General features: G+C 41.5%; 1 protein-coding gene across 1 annotated transcript in view; it reads right to left on the bottom strand.

Moving 5' to 3' along the window:
* The window catches only part of FARSB (phenylalanyl-tRNA synthetase subunit beta), a 72499-nt gene that overhangs the window by 16589 nt on the left and 35530 nt on the right, over positions 1–20380 (bottom strand). The window contains exon 16 of the mRNA XM_027049516.2: positions 9694–9849. Coding sequence (XP_026905317.1) covers positions 9694–9849 — 156 coding nt within the window. The remainder of the gene's footprint in view (positions 1–9693; positions 9850–20380) is intronic.

The following is a 20380-nucleotide window of genomic DNA, read 5'->3' on the forward strand; positions in this document are numbered from 1 at the left end:
GGAAGATACATTAGGAGCAGGACATTTAAATAATTTCAAAGTTCTTCCTACAAAATGTTTATTATAATAGAGAAAGGAATAACTTTATAGTAGTAAAACCTGGTACATACACATCCTGTAACGGTTAAAGTGAACACCATCAATCATGAAATAAATGGAAACTGGGCCACTTGAGAAGACAGCATTATTTCTGTTACATTCCGCCAAATCCGAATCTAACGTAAGGAAACCTCAGACAACCCAAAATCGAGGGATGCACTACAGAATAACTGGCCTGTAATCTTCCAAAGTGAGACGGTCATAAACGTCAAGTAAAGACTATTCTAGAACTCTCCAAAAAGAGACTAGAGAATCATGGCAGCTAAAGACAACACATGAGTCTCGGATGTAAAAGATAATAAAACTTGCATAGGGTCTCAGGATTAGATGGTGGTTAGCATTAAGATGAATGGGATTTTCCTGATTTTGATGATTACATTGTCGTCATACAGGACAATGTCCTTGTTTGAAGGAAATACACACTGAAGTACTCTGGGGGTTAGTTACTCTGGAGGTCATTAGGTTAGTAACTTATGCTCCAACAGTTCAGGAAAGGTTCTTTGTACTGTACTTGCATTTTTTTCTTTTTTGAGAGAGAGAGAGAGAGAAAGAGAAAGAGAAAGGGCACGCGCGAGCAGCAAGGGAAGAGCAGAGACAGAGGGAGAAAGAGAATCCCAAGGAGGCTCTTTGCTGTCAGGAGCCTCCTCCTGGGGGAGGCTCCTCCTTGGGGAGCCGATATGGGGCTTGATTGTGGGATCATGACCTGAGCGGTAATCAAGAGTCAGATGCTTAACCGACTGAGCCACCCAGGCGTCCCTGTACTTGCATTTTTAAAATAGCTTGTGACTACTTCAAAATTTTAAAAACAAAGTGGGGTTTAAGTTATAGGAGTGTCCTGAAGGGAGCTTTTATCAAATTCTCAAAAACAAAACAAACAACAACAAAAATTACCACCCCAGTTCTATACTTTGAAACAAAAGGAAATACTAAATATGAATACATCAAAAGGAAATGAACATTTTGAAGACAGGTAAATTCAATAAACTTATATGCTTAAACACATCTACTTCAAAAGAAGTAAGAGCTATTAGTGGTTTTAAATAACTCAATTATTCCCTTAACTAACGCCTTTCAAAGCTACTCCAATGGACAGGTGGTTTCCTTCCTTAAGATTTGTCCATCTATTTATCTAAATACATGCATCCATGTTTTGTTCTCTATCACAGTATTTCCTACTGTTTTGGGAAATGCAACATCTTATTTCATTTTGTTCCCTTACCCTGACAAAATATTAGAGCTCATCCATTATTTTAAGTGACTAATTGTGTTGAAGGATTTATCAGACTAAAACAAAAGTCACTGCCAATACTATATTAACTCATATCATTGACTTTTCAACTTACCGAAGAAAACTTAAGAAATATGAGCTGAATCGATGTTTTGACGGATTTGCCTTTCAAGTCAGTGTTGATGAAAAACACTTGATGTAGCGGTCCCCACAAGTGTAAGACGCCATTAGGCACCTGGTCTTCCTGAGCAACTAGAACTGGACGACACCCAAAGCCTGACATCTAATCGCTGATTTAGGAGAAGCTGGATCCACAGCTACTCATTTCTTACACCCACAAAGTACCTCTCCATGTGACAGGAAGACTTCTGTTACTAAAACCTTAACTTTAGCTATTCCTGGGGTGCCTGGGTGGCTCAGTCAGTTAAGCGTCTGACTCTTGGTTTCGGCTCAGGTCATGATCTCACAGTTTTGTGAGTCTGAGCCCTTCACTGGGCTCCAACCTGACAGCACAGAGCCTGCTTGGGATTCTCTCTCTCCCCCTCTCTCTCTGCCTCTTCCCCACTCACGCTGTGTATCTCTCAAAATAAGTAAACTTTAAAATGAAATAAAATCTTAGCTACTCCTAACACCATGGCACCAGAAAGAACAGCATGTGAAACAACACTGTACAGAGTGAGAATATCTACTCATAGTCACTACAGAATTCATGAACTTCCTGCTTCTCTAGAAAAATGGGTTTCAAACTTATTTTTTCAACAGGGACCCTTTGTTCAAATTTTACTTGGAAGTATACAACTACAATGGGTTTGTTGTTTTATGGGAACCCAAAAGACATTAAAAAAAATTTTTTTTAATGTTATTTTTGAGAGAGAGAGGGACACAGCACACAAGGGGGGAAGGGGCAGAGAGAGAAGGAGACACAGAATCCCAAGCAGGCTCCAGGCTCTGAGTTGTCAGTACAGGGCCCGAGCCCAACGTGGGGCTCGAACTTATGAGCTGTGAGATCATGACCTGAGCTGAAGTCAGACACTTAACTGACTAAACCACCTAGGCGCACCCGAGAAGACATTTTTAAAAGCCACTCCTCTACAACATATTCCCTGGGAAGGGGCGGGCAATGTCTTCACTAGCTGTAAAAATGCCAACTGAAAATAAGTGCCAGTGGTTAGCAACAACACCTTCAAGGCAACAAGACACAAGTACGTCCATGAAATGAATATCCGTGAAGGTGGCCGGAATGAGACCACAGCCTATGCTGATAGGAGAAGGGGTCATCAAAATCGAATTCAAGAGCCAAAAGTAAAGGGATACAACAACAGAGAAAGAAAAAATGAGAATGGTTTTACTAAGAGTTAATTTTAAAATGACTCAAGAGGTTAGCATGAAACTTGATTCTATGATCTTACAGCTGGATAGCACTCAATTCTGCCAAGGAGTTCAGGCAAGTAGAAATTAAAATATAACTTGTAAGTTAGAATTCATTTTATCTTTGAGAAAAGAAAATCCCAAATATCAATGGTTTAAAGAACACAGAAGTTTGTTTTGTATCAAACACAGAATTACGTGCTCCAGGGAAGGAGGCCTTTATTCTGAATGGCCATGTGGACAGCTGACGGCTGCACAGCAGCCCTACCTAGGGATTTATTCAATATGTTTACCTTTTTATTAGCCACCCAGCCACCCACTCTTTTGATCTTCTGGATTGGCCACTCGGAGGGTTGGAATGTAGTTTGCCAGAACACATCATTCCCTAGGAACTCACAGGACGTTGTTCTCAACCAATACGCTGCAGCACACCCATGTGCCAAAACCAGGGTGCCACCAAAATGTAAAACTGTCTTACATGTACTGAGTAGTAAAAGTCACCCTAAAAATCCTCTAAACTTTCAGGATCTGGGCCCTTCACGCAAGCTAAAACTGAACTTCTTTCACGTGTCTTTGTATTTGGGCCACGGCGTGTTCTACAGAACAGTGGAGGCCAGGATCTAGTTAGGAAGCAGGGAAAAAAGGAGTATAAGGTGGCAAATAAAGACAAATGGCTGAAGTGAACTCCAAATAATGCATTCAGTTACAGTCTGCATGCTCAACAAGGGGTGAAAACGAGCTCTTGGGGGCAGAAAGAGAGAGATGAAAAAAATCCTATAAATTACAGGGGTGCCTGGGTGGCTCGGCGGGTTGAGTGTCCGACCTCGGCACAGGTGGTGATCTCCCAGTTCGTGTGTTCGAGCCCATCAGGCTCACGGCTGTCAGCACGGAGCCCGCTTCAGATCCTCTGTCCCCCCTCTCTGCCCCTCCTCTGCTCGCACTCTATCAAAAATAAAACAAACATGAAAAAAAAAAAAAAACTACAATGGTCTGTGGCCCTGCAATGCTGAACCCAAACTGACCATCTTACGCCTCAGTATTCTGTCCCTCCCACTGGGTTGTCCTGGGCGTCACGGGGGCAGCACCAACATGGAAGACAAAGCAGCCGTGAGCAAAGTCAGACGGTGCTACAAAACCATGGCCACAGACGGCCAGGACTCTGCCTGCCAGACTCCCTGTCGCTCGTGGAGCCACGCGGACGGGCGGCCTGCACACACACGGGCTGCCATCAGCTGCCTGGAGGACGTGATTGTTCACATCCGTCGCCAGGAGCTTCCGTGCGGCTCAGGCTTCGACGATTAAATAAAAAGTGGCCATTCAGAAAGTCATTCAACACATCACTAATTACATCGTGTGCCAAAAAGAAAAAACAATAACCGGCCAGTTATTTTCTCTCAAGGAAAAGCTAAATTCACTAACAGTTAAGAAATTTGTTGCAGTTGTTTGACTTTTGCTGGAAAAAAAAATGCTTTAAATGACAAAATGTGATTGGCACATATAATGTGACACATAATTTACACAAGTAAATAAACATTAAAAGTTATTTAGTAGATACAGATTTTTTAATTTAACTTTTTAGTTATTTTTAACCCTGGGTTTTAAAGAGGTTTACACTTCTTTTTATGCACGAAGCATAGCTATACAGAGAGTACACAGTATGTAGTGTATCTGTGGTGTCCATTTTCAGAGAGGGGCAATTAGAGAGAAAAAGTCTAAAACAGGTTTCGTAGGGGAAACAGAAACACTGTTAGGACATCTGTCAGGTGGGAAATGGAACTGAGTCATTCAAGTGAGATGTGGCGGGAGCACTCCAATTTGCCGAGTACTGAAACGTCAGGTAAGAACCAACCAACACGCGCGCGCACACGCACACACGCACACACGCAAAGTGAAAGGAACGTGAGTGGAGAGAACTTGGCCTGGTACATATGACAGAGGGAGGCAGAAACACTCACTCAAAACCACAGGGCCAAGTGAACCCCCCGATAACTGTGAAAGCTTCATAAACACCGCGGCCCACGGCACGCTGCGGCTCTCCGCGTGGGGATCACGGCTGCCGCAACATGGGTTTGAGTCTTTTAATCCCTTCCAAGAAGGTAACAAAGATTGTATTTGAAGGCTTTCCTCAAACACGAAAAAGCAGACGAGCAAAGGAACAAGGGCTGTTTTTACACAGAGTGCTAAGGTCAGGAAGCTTAAAAACTTCTAAACCCTTTTCCAAAAGAGAAAACTTGATGCCTTAACAGAGTGATGCCTTTGTTGGTGGCAACTAAATGTGGACACATCATACGGATCCCCTTCTACTCTGGTCTAGGACACTTGTGTAAGTCAAACCATAAACGTACACCGCTCCTTCAAAGGTTGTCCAACAGATACGCTTCCCACGTATTTGCAAGCTCGTGTTACACTGAAAGCCAGTGTGAAGATCAAGGGAACCTCACAGCTTCACCCGTGTATTTCAGCATCTGAAACCCTTCACAGGTGTCCTGAAAGAGGAAAAGGTCACGACCTACAGGTCAAGTCAATGATCATTAGGTGTCACTGTAACAGAAGGGATCTAAATAACCTCTGTAGCTACATATGGCGCAGGATTAAATGCACATATTACTTACAGTGATTTTTCATCTCACAAAATGAATTCTGAGCAGCATGAAAACTAGAATTGTTCAAAACTATATGTTGTAAAACCTGTCTCTCAGGGATCTTGTCTCAAGTTTAAACTGAGGTCTCCTGAAGAACTGTGAATAAAACCAAACTGAACCAGGTAACAAACAAAAGGGGGAAAAATACACACTAGAGTCAATGCAGCCAAACACACACAAAGCCTGCCACCTCCTACAAGAAATAATTTTTGCCACTGATTTGCCCACTAACCACATAACTGTCCTAAACACAAAAACACTTGAGATTTTTTTTTTACTTGCCCAGAAGTGGTTTCTGAAAAAGGATAAATGCAGTTTGACATACATAATTTAGTTTGCAACCAACCACGAAGGGGAGAAGCTTGGCAGGGTGGGGGTGGGGGTGGGAGGAGGGGTAGGCATGTATGTGTGTGTGTGTGTGTGTGTGTGTGTGTGTGTATATATGTATATATATATATATATATCCATGCTGTAACAATCTGATCAAACGCCATTAAAACAGCTGAATCCTTCTGAAACCCTCAAAAGGCTCCACAGTCTGCTGCAAAGTTAAAGGTTCTTTTTCTCCTCCTCCCACTTAACTGACCTTACCCCATCATCACCTCAACGTTCTATTTCACCTTACGTTCCTAAGCGCAAAGGTGCTCGGCAAATGAAAACTCGGTAACACCCTGACTTCTAACTCTGGCTGCAGTCCTTCTGCAGAGACTCCTCAAGCTGCAGAGGGCTGTCACCTTCATAATAAACAAGGTTACGCTGCAATGTCAACAGAACACTTTGGGGTCAGTGCAGCGATCCGTCAGTCAAGCTTCCAGATTTCTCTCACAGTGGACAGGGCCGCATTTCTCAGAGGGGAATCAAGTTTTGTTCCACTCATCACTACCACCAAACAGCACAGCACAGGAGGAACTCGGTGGTGCTCATTACCAAAGACAGAAGAAACCGGGTGTAACTGCCAATGGGCTGACATCAGCAGGAACCTCTGGTGAAGAGACTTAGCTCAATTATAAACGCAAAGTCACTAGGGATTTTTAATTATTAAAGAGTAAACCATATGCTAGAGTAACAGAAGACAACTCCGTAATCAAGAATGGCAGGAAATGCTAGTTCTTAATCTGTTTCTATTCTTTGACACTCTGAAGACCTTTTCCTTCCAGAAAAAGTTATATGCAAACTAACAATAAATTGGTAACAATGATGTAGCTAAACACACTCCCACTACCAAATTCCAGTGTTTACATAGCTACTTAGAAGATATATACGTATATCTATATGATACATATACAATATACATGTGAAGTTTTAGATGAATACCAGCTTTGCTCCGGACTTGTTTTGACAAACCACTTACTTTAAGTGTCGATTTCTTTAACCATAAAAAAAAGTCATTAATCAAAATAGACTTAGAAATGCCTATGAGAAATGAGAAACTATTATTTATAATGACAGTAATTCTCTTTGGTTTGATGGCTCTTACAGAAAGCACTCAGAAAAAAAGATGTGGCCAATGCTGGTGATAGGGGCAGGAGAAGTAAATACCCTGCTTTGTTTTTCTGTACCCCCCAAATAGCCAGTTTAGATATAATGAAACATGTACTGGTCCAGGCCACCCATATGTATAAAGAAGTTGTACCAAAGCTTTTCAAATTTATAAATCTAGGACATTTCATAGACGTCAAAACTTAAAGACATTACAATATTCTACTATGAAAGCCTAAATAAATTTAAAAGGAAACAGAATATTGACTCTGTCCTCATCCTAAATCAAAACCATAGTAACAACTTGGTCTAAAAAAGTGAATGTCAAGACCTACAACCACATCAGAAGGTACAGCTTATGAAGGCATTTTCTAATTAAAAACAAAACACAACAGACTTCTTTGCATTACGGAGATTAAGTACTAAGTATTACATATTTTAGCACCAAAAATAACAAAAGGATTTAAATACTATCCTAGGTTTAGAATTATAAAAATCTGACTTTTAAAAAGATCAACACAGATTCGCTTTTTCTATAAATGGTTCCAAGCAACACATACCATGATATTTTCCAAATGCTAAATGCTGTAGCTCCTCCCTTTCAGAAGTGTCTTAAATCAGTCTTCTTGGAATGGCTATGGCCAACACTGAAGTTCAAGTTTTAAGTCAACACCCTCACTACTGTCATATAGTGAATACTGTGATATGGAATCCACACTATACGACCTTCCAACCATTCTCTACCCCTTACTCTATGCCACCCAATCTCCATGCTGCTGCCAGATTAATCCCTCTCAAGTACAGGTCTAAATCATATCACTTACTTGAAAAGAGAGAGAGAGAGAGAGAGAGAGAGAGAGAGAGAGAGAGAGAGAGAGAGAAGACGCTTCAGTATTTTTTCTCCTGATTAGCTAAAATCCCTAGCATTATTCTAGCATTCAGGACTCTCAAATATAGTCCTAAGCTTCTTCCTCACCCTATAGTCAAACCAAACTGCACTAGGCCATGTCTCCCATCGTATTTTGTCTTGGCTCATGTGGCTCGTCTTGCTTTCCTATTCCTTCCTTCACAGGCTCATCCAACTTCCCAGAAGCTCAGTAATGCTTTGCTGGATGCCCTCAGGTGCAGAGTTTCCCCCTGTGGAAACCTCAAGGCTCCCATCGGACGCAGTGGCCTGGTGTGAGAGCTGGAATGTAATGCTCTTCCCCCCACAGGTTCCAGGATAGTGGGGCCTGTCCTACTTACCCTTGTCATCTTGAAACCTGCCTCATGACTGGGAACTCAGATTCCTTCGAAAAATAAATGTCTAAGGAGATTACTGAGACCAGAGAAGCATCATATTAAAATGTCGGTTTATGGTTTATAGAAATATCATTAATATAAAAGTGTCCCATCCATAACAGATTATGTTCCAATTCACCATTTCAGTTCTTTGCCATCTTACAAGAAAAGAACATTAGGCCTCATATACATAGCATAATCTGTTTCAGAGAACGGATTTTTATCCATCCAGTTAATTTATTTTTGAAAGGAAGTTTCTGAGTCTTTAGAAGGTAAAGAAGATACCAGCTTTCAGGTTGCTATTAACTTGGTTGACCCTATCTTAAAGAACTCTAGAAGAGCAAACTGGTGAATGCATGAGTAAAGACACTGAGAAGGTGGGCAACTTGGGCCTGTGGAAGGAACACTGGGCGGCAGGAGCCCTGGGTTCTGCACGTGACGTGCAGCCCAGCTCATTCAACTTGTCTACGTCTGGTTCCTTCACTTGAGAAACAAGGGAATTGGATTTGCTGAACTCCAAGATCCAGTTCTAACACTCCACACTTCTAGAGGGATAACACATGACTTCCTGGGTAATTTCTAATGAGAAATGTGGCAGAAAACAGTAACTCCCTGCCATATTTAACTCTCAATTTTGTGGGAAAAAAAAAAGAAAACCAAAGAAGAAAAAAAACTTCACAGATCAACCTAAAAAGGCCCACATGTTTCAGGGTTATTGCATTTTCAAAGAAATCTTCAAGTTAAAAAAAAAAAATTAAGACAAACCACCCACAAAAAAACAATCTATGAGGACTACGAAAAATAAATCTAAGAAAAACAAAAATATGCCCTCCAAAAGACCTCATATCACTAGTAACTGCTAAGTAACACTTTAAAAAAAAATGAATGTTCTGTTAGACATTTAAGATGCCTAACAGTTAAAAAAAACTGTCAGGCAGGCAGTAGGAAGGAGTGGTATAAAATATTTCCTTTCAAGTTGTTTCTGGATCTCTAGTCTAACAAAATAAACTCAGGTTCCAACTACAGGGAAACGAAATGTGAAAACTTCAGCATCCCCGGCACAGTGAGAAGCCAGCACACCGGGATATGTGCTCCGTCCTGTTAGCCTAACTTAAACCCTCCAACAGATGTCGCTGCACGGGCTTTCATACAGGAGGATTCGTGTTCTTAGTCAACCTCACGACTTGATTAACGTGAAGCCTCTCAGGATAACTTTCCAGGTTTTTCTTTTGCCTTAAAGGCTTCAGACAGGCGGATTTGAATGTGAATCCTCAGTTTAGGTCCTCTCTGCTTCCAGTTTGGACTTCTGAGTTCAGAAGTGCCACCACGGTGCTGGTGGCTTGACCGTGTCAGTAACTAGGGGCTATCACACTCACCTGGAACAAAAGCACTTTACTAAAAGAGCTCTGCAGGTGTTTTCCTAAGATGCTGGAGGGAAGAGGAAATGTTTTCTAGAAAATACTAACAATTAATTGAAAACTGAACCTCTATTTCCCACCTCCCCACCCCAATCAAATTGAAAAAAACTATCAAAACACAGGACCTGGACTCTTCATTACATTATCGCTAACTCTGGATTCAGCTGATGAGTCTTACCTTCTGATGCCTTGATCACATATCCCCCTTTCTTCTCACCGGGAGGCACATTCAGGAGCTGCATAATTCTGTCAAGTAGCCCATGGATGATCTCAAATCCAGGATTCTTGTTGTAATAAACAGCACAGAGGTGCCTGTAGTTTCTTGCACCTACATCTGAAAAAAATAAAAGAATTAGACACAAGGCCATGGTGACCATAACTTAAGAAACTCCTATGAGGCTAAAAAGCATCTTTATGAAACTTAGAGCTAAAGCAAATACTTAGAGTAAATTGGGGGGTGGGGTGGGGAGACCATAAGTTCAAAGAGTCAAAATTATATTGTTTAAAGCATATACAAGGACACCTGGGTGGCTCAGTCAGTTGAAAGTCCGACTCTTGATTTCGCTCAGGTCATGATCTCACGGTTTGTGAGTTCAAGCTCCACATCAGGCTCTACACTTTCAGTGCAGAGCCTGCTTGGGATTCTCACTCTCTCCCTCTCTCTCTCTCTGCCCCTCCTCCACTTATGCTCTCGCTCTCTCTCAAAATAAATAAACTTAAAAAAGTGTTTAAGAAAGCATATACATGGGTTGGAAAACTATGAAGCGATTGCTTCTCGGCCTTTTGGCTAAGATCAAGTGGAAAACTGAAGCGAAGAAGGGAGTAACTATCACAAAAGTTAGGACAGTGGTTGTTTCAAGTAACGAGAAATGATAAGATGGGGAAGAGCCTTACAGGACGCTTGAGATACTGGCAATAAATATTCTATTTCTTAGTTTGGATGGTTTATAATCTTTTCAAATCATATGTTACATATATTCTTCACAATTAAAACATGAAAAAAAGCAATATAGGAAGACAAGAACAACACTGATGTAAATGTAAGCCAAAAAACTCTCCACACCGGAAACAGAATGAAGAGAAATATACCTAAATGCCAACAGAGATTCTATCTGGACAGAGATCATGTTTTCCAAATTTCAGCTATTTTCCAACTGTTCCTTGATTATACATATTATTCTACTTTGAAAATCAGCATTTCCAAAATATTTTAAGAAAGATGTGCAGCAACCCAAATAAACCCTGACGGTGAGTGGATAAACAAAGTATGGTTCATCCATATAGTGGAATACTACTCAGCAATGAAAAGGAACAAACCATTAATAGATGTGACCACCTACATGAATCTCAAGGGCATTCTACTGAATGAAAGAAGCCAGTCTCAAAGGTCTACATACAAGGCCACTTATAGAACATTCTGGAAAAGGCAAAACTATAGCAACTGAGAACAGACAGTGGTTGCCTGGGCTTAGATGTGGGGGAAAATGTAACTCCAATGGCACAATGTGGGGGGTTCTAGTGGCAACAGAGCTGTTTTGTGTCTTGTAGTCATGGTTACAAAGATATGAAACTTTATTAAAACTCCTTTTTAAAAAAAGTGCATGGCATATAGAGGTAAACTCAAATTCAACCGTGAGCATTTAACTTGAACAGATACATATTCACTTGTGGCCCTTTAATTCTGAAGGAGACTGCTGCTCTAACACAAACATCGAATGCTGACTTCATTTTGCTATTCAAATTAGGGACAGAGAAAAAATAAAACAATGTCTACCTGGGGGAAACCGAAAAATAATCTACTTTATATTCTCATGGAGAGAGCCAAAGTTCTTCCACAGATTTATTCCCACAGCCACGACTGACAAAATACAAAATGTCTTCTACCTTCCAGATATCCAAATAAAACCTGGGTATTTTAAGACACTATACGACTAAAGTAATATAAAAGTGAGCACATAAATGGGGTGAAAAGGAAAACTCACAACTGATTACTATGTGCCAGGTACTTATTAGTACCTATCATTCTTCTATAATCTTAATTTTCAAGACAATCATGTACAGGGGGGTTTATTACCACTATAAAAGGGGACAGGAAAAGTCAGATGGAAAAACAAAGGCTCAGACAGATTTTACCCAAAATGTCAAGCAAACTGGCTGGAGCTAACTGTAATTAATTACATAGCTAATAAGCTATAAACCCAGGATATGACTGGGATGGTCTGGCTCTAAAACACAGGCTCTTTCAGGGTGCGTGGGTGGCTCAGTCGATTAAGCATCCGACTTCAGCTCAGGTCATGATCTCACAGTTTTTGAGTTCAGCCCCACACAGGGCTCTGTGCTGACAGCTCAGAGATTGGAGCCTGCTCCGGATTCTGTGTCTCCTCCTCTCTCTGCCCCTCCCCTGCTCATGCTCTCTGTCTCTCAATAATAAACGTTAAAAATTTTTTTTTAAAACACAGGCTCTTTCTAGTAAACACTGCAAATGTTGAAGTCTCTAAAGGATTTAGAGATTTCTTAATCTCTGAAGCACTTAGATGAAAACAAATAACATACAAGCTTAATACCGTCAAAGATGTATGTTCTTAAAATGGTTTTAAGAGGACACGTTTTAGTATTCTCATGTGTTATTTGTCAGAAGTCCTTCAACTGAAGTTTCAAGCCATCAACAATATTGTAACTCATGGAAAGAAAGCGTATTCGAAGTGACACTTCTGACTAAATACAGTGAAGAAATGACCATTCTTGCCATGTAACACTTCTTAGTGCCCACTAGGTTCAAGGCACTCTAGTCTATGTATCCCTGGAGGGAGAAGGTCAAAGCCAGCACAGGGCCTGCACAGACTAAACCCTCAACAATTAATTTCTGAATAAATGAATAAAGCCCAGAAAGGGGACGCACACACACACAGAACAGTTAAACGGGGCCAGGCCCAGACAGTGGGCCACATTCTAAGTCCGCACAGGAGCCAGCTGCTGGAGGAAAGGAGTTCTTCACTGTTGTCATTCTCTATCACTTCTATTTGTGAGAATAAAGGAATTTGGTATCTAAAAGCTATAATTGAAGGTGTAAGAATAAAAACTAGTATTAAGACCAGGCAGGCATAAAACCTCACTAAACCAACCACATGCATAAACTAAAGTGAGGGGCTTGATTTCTCCGTCAGAACACACACACGCACACATACACCCGCATACTCCCTGAAGGGAAAACAATGCAATGAAACCGAACTAAATTATCCCTTTCATATTACTGACTTGCTCCTGGGTATCTCTGCCATGTGGTACCCATTTCTTAGTGTCACGTGCTTCCACTTTAACCCACAGACATGTATTCCAACTACTTTGTTGTTCCACTTTTGCTGGGAGAGAAGAGCCCAACAGTAATGCCAGCGTTCAGAGAGCTTAGCAACATAACCTGAAGCTTTGTTTTGGTAACCTCGGTGCCTTGGAATACCTCTTTCCTGATCTCCAAACCATGTAAAACTTAACTTTTCCGATAAGAGGAGCAACATCTGCTTTAAACACTTCGAATTAAGAAAAAGCAGGTCGCGTGATTTTGACGATCAGAAGGATGAGCTTACAATAAAAATTACATGCCTTAAAATTATATTCTATTCAAGAAAGGTTTCAAGATGTTTGCATAACACACATACACATACACACACAAATAAGCTATGTGTTTTTAGATTCAATTTTTGCAATATTTTTAAGAAAAGCCACGGATTTTTAGGGCCTTATACTAAACCCACTGTAAGAATTAAACTATTTAGATGGTCCCTCCAACTCCCGCCACTGACTGGCCTTTTCCTCCACATCTCCCCAGTGCTACCACTGGACTTGCTTCCTCACATCCTGCTAACATATTCCCTCTACTGTAGCCAAATTGAATTAAAGGAGGAAATGACCACATATTCGGTTCCACCCATTCCTCCCTGGAGAAACTGCCAGGTAGAGTAAAATTCCGTCTCCTAGTATTTTGCGCCGAGGGACCCTCTTACATCACAGGAAGTTCCCTGACTACATGCCGCGAAATAAGAACTATTTAAATTTCATGCCAAAACATGCGTTTGTTGGAAGTGCCTCAGTTCTTCATAACTCCATTAACAGACCTCTTGTGTTAGGCCATCAAACAATTCTGCTTCTTCAATGGGCCTGCCAAGTATGTCAGCCTAAATTACCAATGCATTTTGCAGACTTCAAAGCACTGCCTGGAGAGGCTGATCTAAACCACCCGAAAGAGGGGATGGCTGGCTACAATTCTAGAAGCTGAAAGAACAGGCCAAATGATTTTTTAAGAGGAGGAAAAAAAGTGGTACATGATGTCCCCCAGTAAAGAACTATTAGCTACAACTCAAATTATTCAAACAGGCTCCTGCTCAGTGTAGACCGTCTCTCGCCACGGTACGAAAAATAAGAAGCAAATTACGGGTGTTAGGTTATTATATACGGACAGACTGTAAAAGGGCAGAGTCTTCAAGGGAACAATTCCGTCTCTATTCTCAGACTCACGTAAGGGCCCAAATTCAGATGCTAGGAGAAAGCCTACTGAAAAACCAGAGGTCGACACTGAGCACTGAGATTAACAGTCTGGTCAAGGCAGAAAACAAAATGAAGCACCTTTGTTTTTAATCCATTCCACCCAATACATTTCTTTAATACTGGTACCCAAGAGACTGTAGTTAATGTGGCAAATTTTGCATATCTCCTGAAGCATGTCGATGTAATATTAAATGATTCACAAGAGCTACAAGAATTATGTGAAGACCTACACCTTAATACCTACCTAACATAAGAAAACAGGAACACTTACACACTGGTGTTAGGGCTGCAAGTTTATAAAAAAAATCTTTTTTTTTTTTTAAACGTTTATTTATTTTTGAGACACAGAAAAACAGAGCATGAACAGGGGAGGGGCAGAGAGAGAGGGAGACACAGAATCTGAAACAGGCCCCAGGCTCTGAGCGGTCAGCACAGAGCCCGACGCGGGGCTCGAATTCACGGACCGTGAGATCATGACCTGAGCTGAAGTCGGACGTTTAACCGACCGAGCCACCCAGGCGCCCCAAAAAAATCCTTTTTGGAAGACAATTTAAGACAGTAAAAATTTAAGGTGCATACCTATGGACTAATTCTATTTGTACAAATACATATTTGTATAAGGGTACAAGGATACTCATTACAACAGACATGTTAGCAAAAACCTGGTAGCAATCTAAATATTCACCTTAAGTCTGAACAAACTATAATACAGCCACACAATGGAATATCATATAGACATTAAAAAGAATGCAATGGACAGAATGTGTTCATAGGCAAAAGTACATGATAGGAAAAACACAATTCAATTTTTTAAACACTAGAAAGTATTTATATGTATCTATGGCTCTACAGAGAAATGTAAAACACATGGTTGCATATGCACAGGAAATATACAATAAGAGTGTGTGTGTGTGTGTGTGTGTGTGTGTATACATTGTAACACCGTATACACACAGACACACATAAAACTGTAAGAGTAGGATTAGGAAGAAGTTGGATATGTGTTTTGTTTTTTATTAAATGTGAAAAATAAAATTGCTCTTAATATGTATTTGTGAAAGTTCTTAAAGATACTACAAATTTTAAAAACAGAAACCTTAAGGGGCGCCTGGGTGGCTCAGTTGGTTGAGCATATGACTTCGGCTCAGGTCATGATTTTGTGGTTCACTAGTTCTAGCCCCATGTCGGGCTCTGGGCTGACAGCTTGGAGCCTGGAGCCTTCTGTGGATTCTGTGTCTCCCTCTCTCTCTCTGCTTGTACTCTGCCTCTCTCTCTCTCTCTCTCTCAAAACAAAACAAAACAAAACAAAAAAACAAACAGAAACCTTAACAGCAATTTTCCTTAAAACTTCTATATTAACACACCAGAGTATGGATTTTTTTTCTTTTTTTAGATAATGCTGAAAGCCAAAACAGAAATGTGAGGAGGAAAAAAAAATCTATGACCTTCTCAATGCATGCAGGAAAAAGTTATAACTGTGGGTTGCCTTTTAGTTAACATAAACCTGGAATAGATTTTTATCTATTAAAAAAATACAATATGCAATGCATGACAGAGCACATTATACTCACATTTGCAGATTTTAACTATGTGGAACCAAACACACTAAAATAACTTTCCATATTAAAAATGATGTTATTTACAGTTAAGATGCCATCATATAGGAGAATGATGCTACTTCAAATACTGTCAATGTCAATGTTCCTTACACCCATATTTTTTGAATTATTAATTGGAAATTCTACATGCCAAAAACATGAAGTAGTAAAATTAAATTAATCCAGACTGATGACATAAGCTTTCTTCAGAAAACCACATTCCACATGTGGATGCTAGATAATCTTCCATTATTTGATGGCTGCAGAATTAATGAACAATTTCTCAGAGCTCAAGTATTTCACAAGCTCATAATGAAAACGCCTTTATTGAGCTCTTTATCAAGCAAAGAGTTATAGAAAAAACTATAAATATCTGGCCGCCATATTCAGTAGGTTACAATATAGACAGATCCATGAATGGTACAGAGGAAGCTGGAAAGAACAAACCAAATCATGGAACAGTGAATTAGTTATGTTCTACACAGCCTTGGTGGCCCAAGGAGGAAAAAAGAACAAGAATCTCATATAGTGTGATTAACGCTAAAAGAGATTCTGGATTTCCACATCTAAACAAGTCAGGGTCAGAAGATCATTCTGATTTAGAAAAACTACCGGAAGAGTGCAAGATTTTAGACACCACTTGAACATTCGGGGGAGGGGGTGGGCGGGGGCAGAGAAAACACAGCTCGTACCAGGACTGTAACGATGCTCTGGAGAAAGTAGGAATGGTCTGAGCAAGAAGTGAATGAAGGCTTTGAGCGAGCATGCTTGCTCGGGCAAGCGAGGTCACCGGAGCCCTCCCAGTGTTCAAGGGCCTGTAACCTGCTCCATCTACCATAATATTAAAACCCCAAAGTCTTCAAGTGCAGTAGCTCAAACTCAAGTGCGTGGCGACGTGATCATCAGGATTCTCCATAGATATGACTGAATCATGCTAAACCTAAGGCACCTTATACTCTTTACGAAGCCAAGCCAAGCCATCTTGCCGAGGCATGGTTTCTTTTAAACTCAGACTCAACCCAGCGATGTGTTCTCTACCGCCACTTCAGTGAGCTTCTAGGCATTTTGGCAGCTTCAGTGACCATCATGAAATAAGCTGTGATGGCAGAACTCAATCTGCTTTTAATAAAAAGCCAGAATGCTGGGCTTTGCAAAATCCAATTGCTTTTCTGGGCATAAAGATTAGCCCAAGTTAATTCATAAGTAGGTCCTGGGCTCCTCTAAAGTAATTTACTCTTGGGACGGCTGGGTGGCTGTCGGTTGAGCATCCAACTTTCGATTTCAGCTCAGGTCATGATGCCAGGGTTGTGGGATCGAGCTCCACGTCAGGCTCTGTGCTCAGAGTGGGGCCTGCTAGAGATTCTTGCTCTCTCACTGCCCCTCTCCCGTGCCTGCTCTCTCTCTCACTCTAAAAAAATAAAAAATTTAAAAAAATAAATAAATTTACTACTTTGTTAATAGTTTAGTTTATATAGAAGGAACTATGAACAACTGAAATCCATAACTCACAACAGCCTGATTTGATAGCTTCAGGGTTGCTTCTACCGACTTCCGTAATACAGCTGAAAATTCACCCCACACCAGAGTCTGCATTTAACTTCATTCCAAAGACACATGCCATTCTGCCCAAAAGGGATAAATCCGCTTAGCTGCTTGAGTCATGACTAATTTTTAACAATGGTGCAGCAACTTTGGATCCTACAGCTCAGTAAATGCAGTGGCTGGCTCAGCCTTAAAGAACCAGGATATGTTGGACTCCACACCGAAGTCTTAATATTTGAGAAGTGTGTCTGACTTAGTTGCTCAACAGGAAGCTAGCCTGATAGTCTCACAACACGGACGGTCAGTCAGTGAGTCCACACGAGCAGAAGAAAGTGTCCAATGAGGTCAAGAATGAAAACAGGCGCTGGTAGCCTTTCATTTGCTCTTACAGAAACGTAAGAGTACAATATGCATGAGAGTACAGGCGGGCAAATAAAATTGGTGGGAGGCATATAATAATCCAGCACAGATTTTTTCTTCATTTCCATTGAGGAAGATACACCTGCCTATACAAAACTGACATGCGGCTGGGAATCGGGGTTTTGCTTAATGTTACAAAACAAGTCAGTGGTGACTGTCAATCCTTCTCTGTGCTATCAGGGTCCCTTGTACATTCCCTTGGAGCACTATGTATAAAAACCTATTTACGGGGGGCACCTGGGTGGCTCAGTCAGCGAAATGTCTGACTTCAGCTCAGGTCATGATCTCGCAGTTTGTGGGTTCAAGCCCAGCATGGGGCTCTGTACTGACAGCTCGGAGCCTAGAGCCTGCTACGGATTCTGTGTCTCCCTCGCTCTCTGCCCCTCCCCTGCTTGCACGCACACTCTCTTTCTCTCAAAAACAAATAAACATTAAAAAAATAAAAACCAGTTCATCTCCCTCAAGACTCGCAACTCTTTCTCTTATATTCCAAACAGACCCTGCAAAGAAAAGGAACTCAAAGACTCTTCGGGGGCACCTGGGTGGCTCAGTCGGTTAAGTGTCCGACTTTGGCTCAGGCCATGATCTCACAGTTCGTGGGTTCGAGCCCCACGTCGACAGCTCAGAGCCTGGAGCCTGCTTCGATTCTGTGTATCCCTCTCTCTCTGCCCCTCGCCTGCTCACACTCTCTCTCTCAAAAATAAATAAACATAAAAAAAAAAAGACTCTTCTACCAGTGCAATGAATGAGATGGTCTTGTTTACTCTTGCCATACATCCCTACCTTCTGAACTTTGGGTACAGCCCCCCCCCCCCCAATGAAAATCTGGCATGTTTTTATATTACTGGAAAACTTCTCTATCGTTTCACTTTTGATACTCTAGATTTTTCTTCTTCAAAACAGTGTGACTATTTAGGAGGAAACGGCTAACTCCGACAGAAAAAAAATGCTTACTGGCTTGAAAGGTAGTAAAAATGTATGTGCTCAATTCACTGAGGAGAAGTGGCTGATGAATTACTGAAAAGAAAACAACATTCCTGTTTTTAATAACCCCCCCCCCACCAGTACATTTTGGTTTTTCATGCCCTAAAATAAGAAGATAGAATACAACAGAGGAAAACCCAATTAAATCAAAGGTTAGGACAAAAACAGAGCCCCAAATGGGGCAGCAAGGTGACATTAACCCTTTAATGGCTGGAGGCTTACAAGTCATTCTCATGGACAATCACCACAGACCAGGACACTAGGTACCTGGCCTCAGGGACTGCTAATACCCCGCCAGTAAGAGCAGACACCAAAAGGTGCCTGTTACACGGTCAGAACTTTTCGAAACGCAAATTCATGTAATCCTTACAAAAATCCAGTAAGTGCAACCATCATCCCCACTGCTACAGATGAGAAAACAGGCACAGGGAGACTGAATAAATTGTCCGAGGTTAAGCAGCTCTTAAGTGGCAGAACCAGGACTCAAACCCCCAAACGCTGGCTGTACAGTCTTGAATCCATGGAGCTGAGCTGCCGCTGCTACAGAGTCCTCTGCGTACCCCCAAATGACAAGCAGGGGGTCCACCTGCACATACGCAGAATAATCCATCAGAAAAATGACTTGCTAGGATAAAAACTCCAGGTCTCCCTCAAGAGGAAACCTACTCCAGAGGGTGAACTTACTGAGCACGCCTCCCTCCTCTCATTCCTCAAACCCCACTGGCGGAAAAGGTTAAAGACAATAAACCAGAATGGTGCGAGATAACAGGCAAATGTCTTATCAGATGAAAATGGCTCCACAGGGAGAAGAGCAGAATAATCACAAGTAAAAACCGGAAAAAAAGGTCTGCTACAGAGATGAAAACTACTCTTTCTGATGACACAAAGTGTAGCAGAAATGCAAATCGGAGGTGACAAGTACACAGACTGAGTTTCTGGGGTTATCACCAGGGTGATGTGTTACATGACGGCCCACAACGCTAGCACTGAACAACAGCTCGCTCGCTCGCAACAGGCGGCCTTCTCTCCAAGCGTGGTCCTCGCTTGCGGAGTGGAGTCTGTGCCTGGGCCTTCCCAAAAACACATGAAAGAAAAAAACAGCAGAGACATCCCTACCAAGGGCTGCACCACAGCCAAGTGCTCTGTGCTCACAGCGAAAATGTCCTCGCGGCAATCGTGGGGACCTCAGCTTGCTCCTCACCCTCCGGACTCCGAGCCGCCTGCTTACAAGTGTGCCCAGCCCTGAAGCGCCCTGAGGGAGCCCCTGCCATTAGGGAAGAGGCCTACCGCTGAAACAGCATTACAGAACTTTTGAGGAAACTTAGTATAACTGACCTAATCCTATACACATCTGTAAATAGGTTGGATCACCAAGGATCAAAACATACAATTCAAAGAGCTAAGACGAAAGGAAAGGAGTCAAAATTAACAGAAAAACCTGACAGTGAAATCATAACAAATTCTCAGTTATCTGTACCGATGGAGGATTTGAGGCACAAGAACCCTCAGAACTACTTACAGCCGGCACGGAAAAGGTTTTGATTTCTACCACCAAAGAAAACTGATACACCACCCAAAGAAAATGCTACACAGACTGATATTAAAATAAACTTTTATTCTCTAAGGATATATGCACAGAAACCAAATTCTGGCCTTAGCTCAAAGTCCAAAATTTATCCAGCCTTGGGCAAATTAACACTTTCCTGTCTTAATTTTCCTATATATTAAGCGTGGACAGTGTTTTTGGTCCCATCTGCCTCAAAGAGACGGATTAACGATCAA

This window comes from Acinonyx jubatus, chromosome C1 (genome assembly GCF_027475565.1).
Source record: "Acinonyx jubatus isolate Ajub_Pintada_27869175 chromosome C1, VMU_Ajub_asm_v1.0, whole genome shotgun sequence".
In the NCBI taxonomy this organism is placed as follows: Eukaryota; Metazoa; Chordata; class Mammalia; order Carnivora; family Felidae; genus Acinonyx; species Acinonyx jubatus.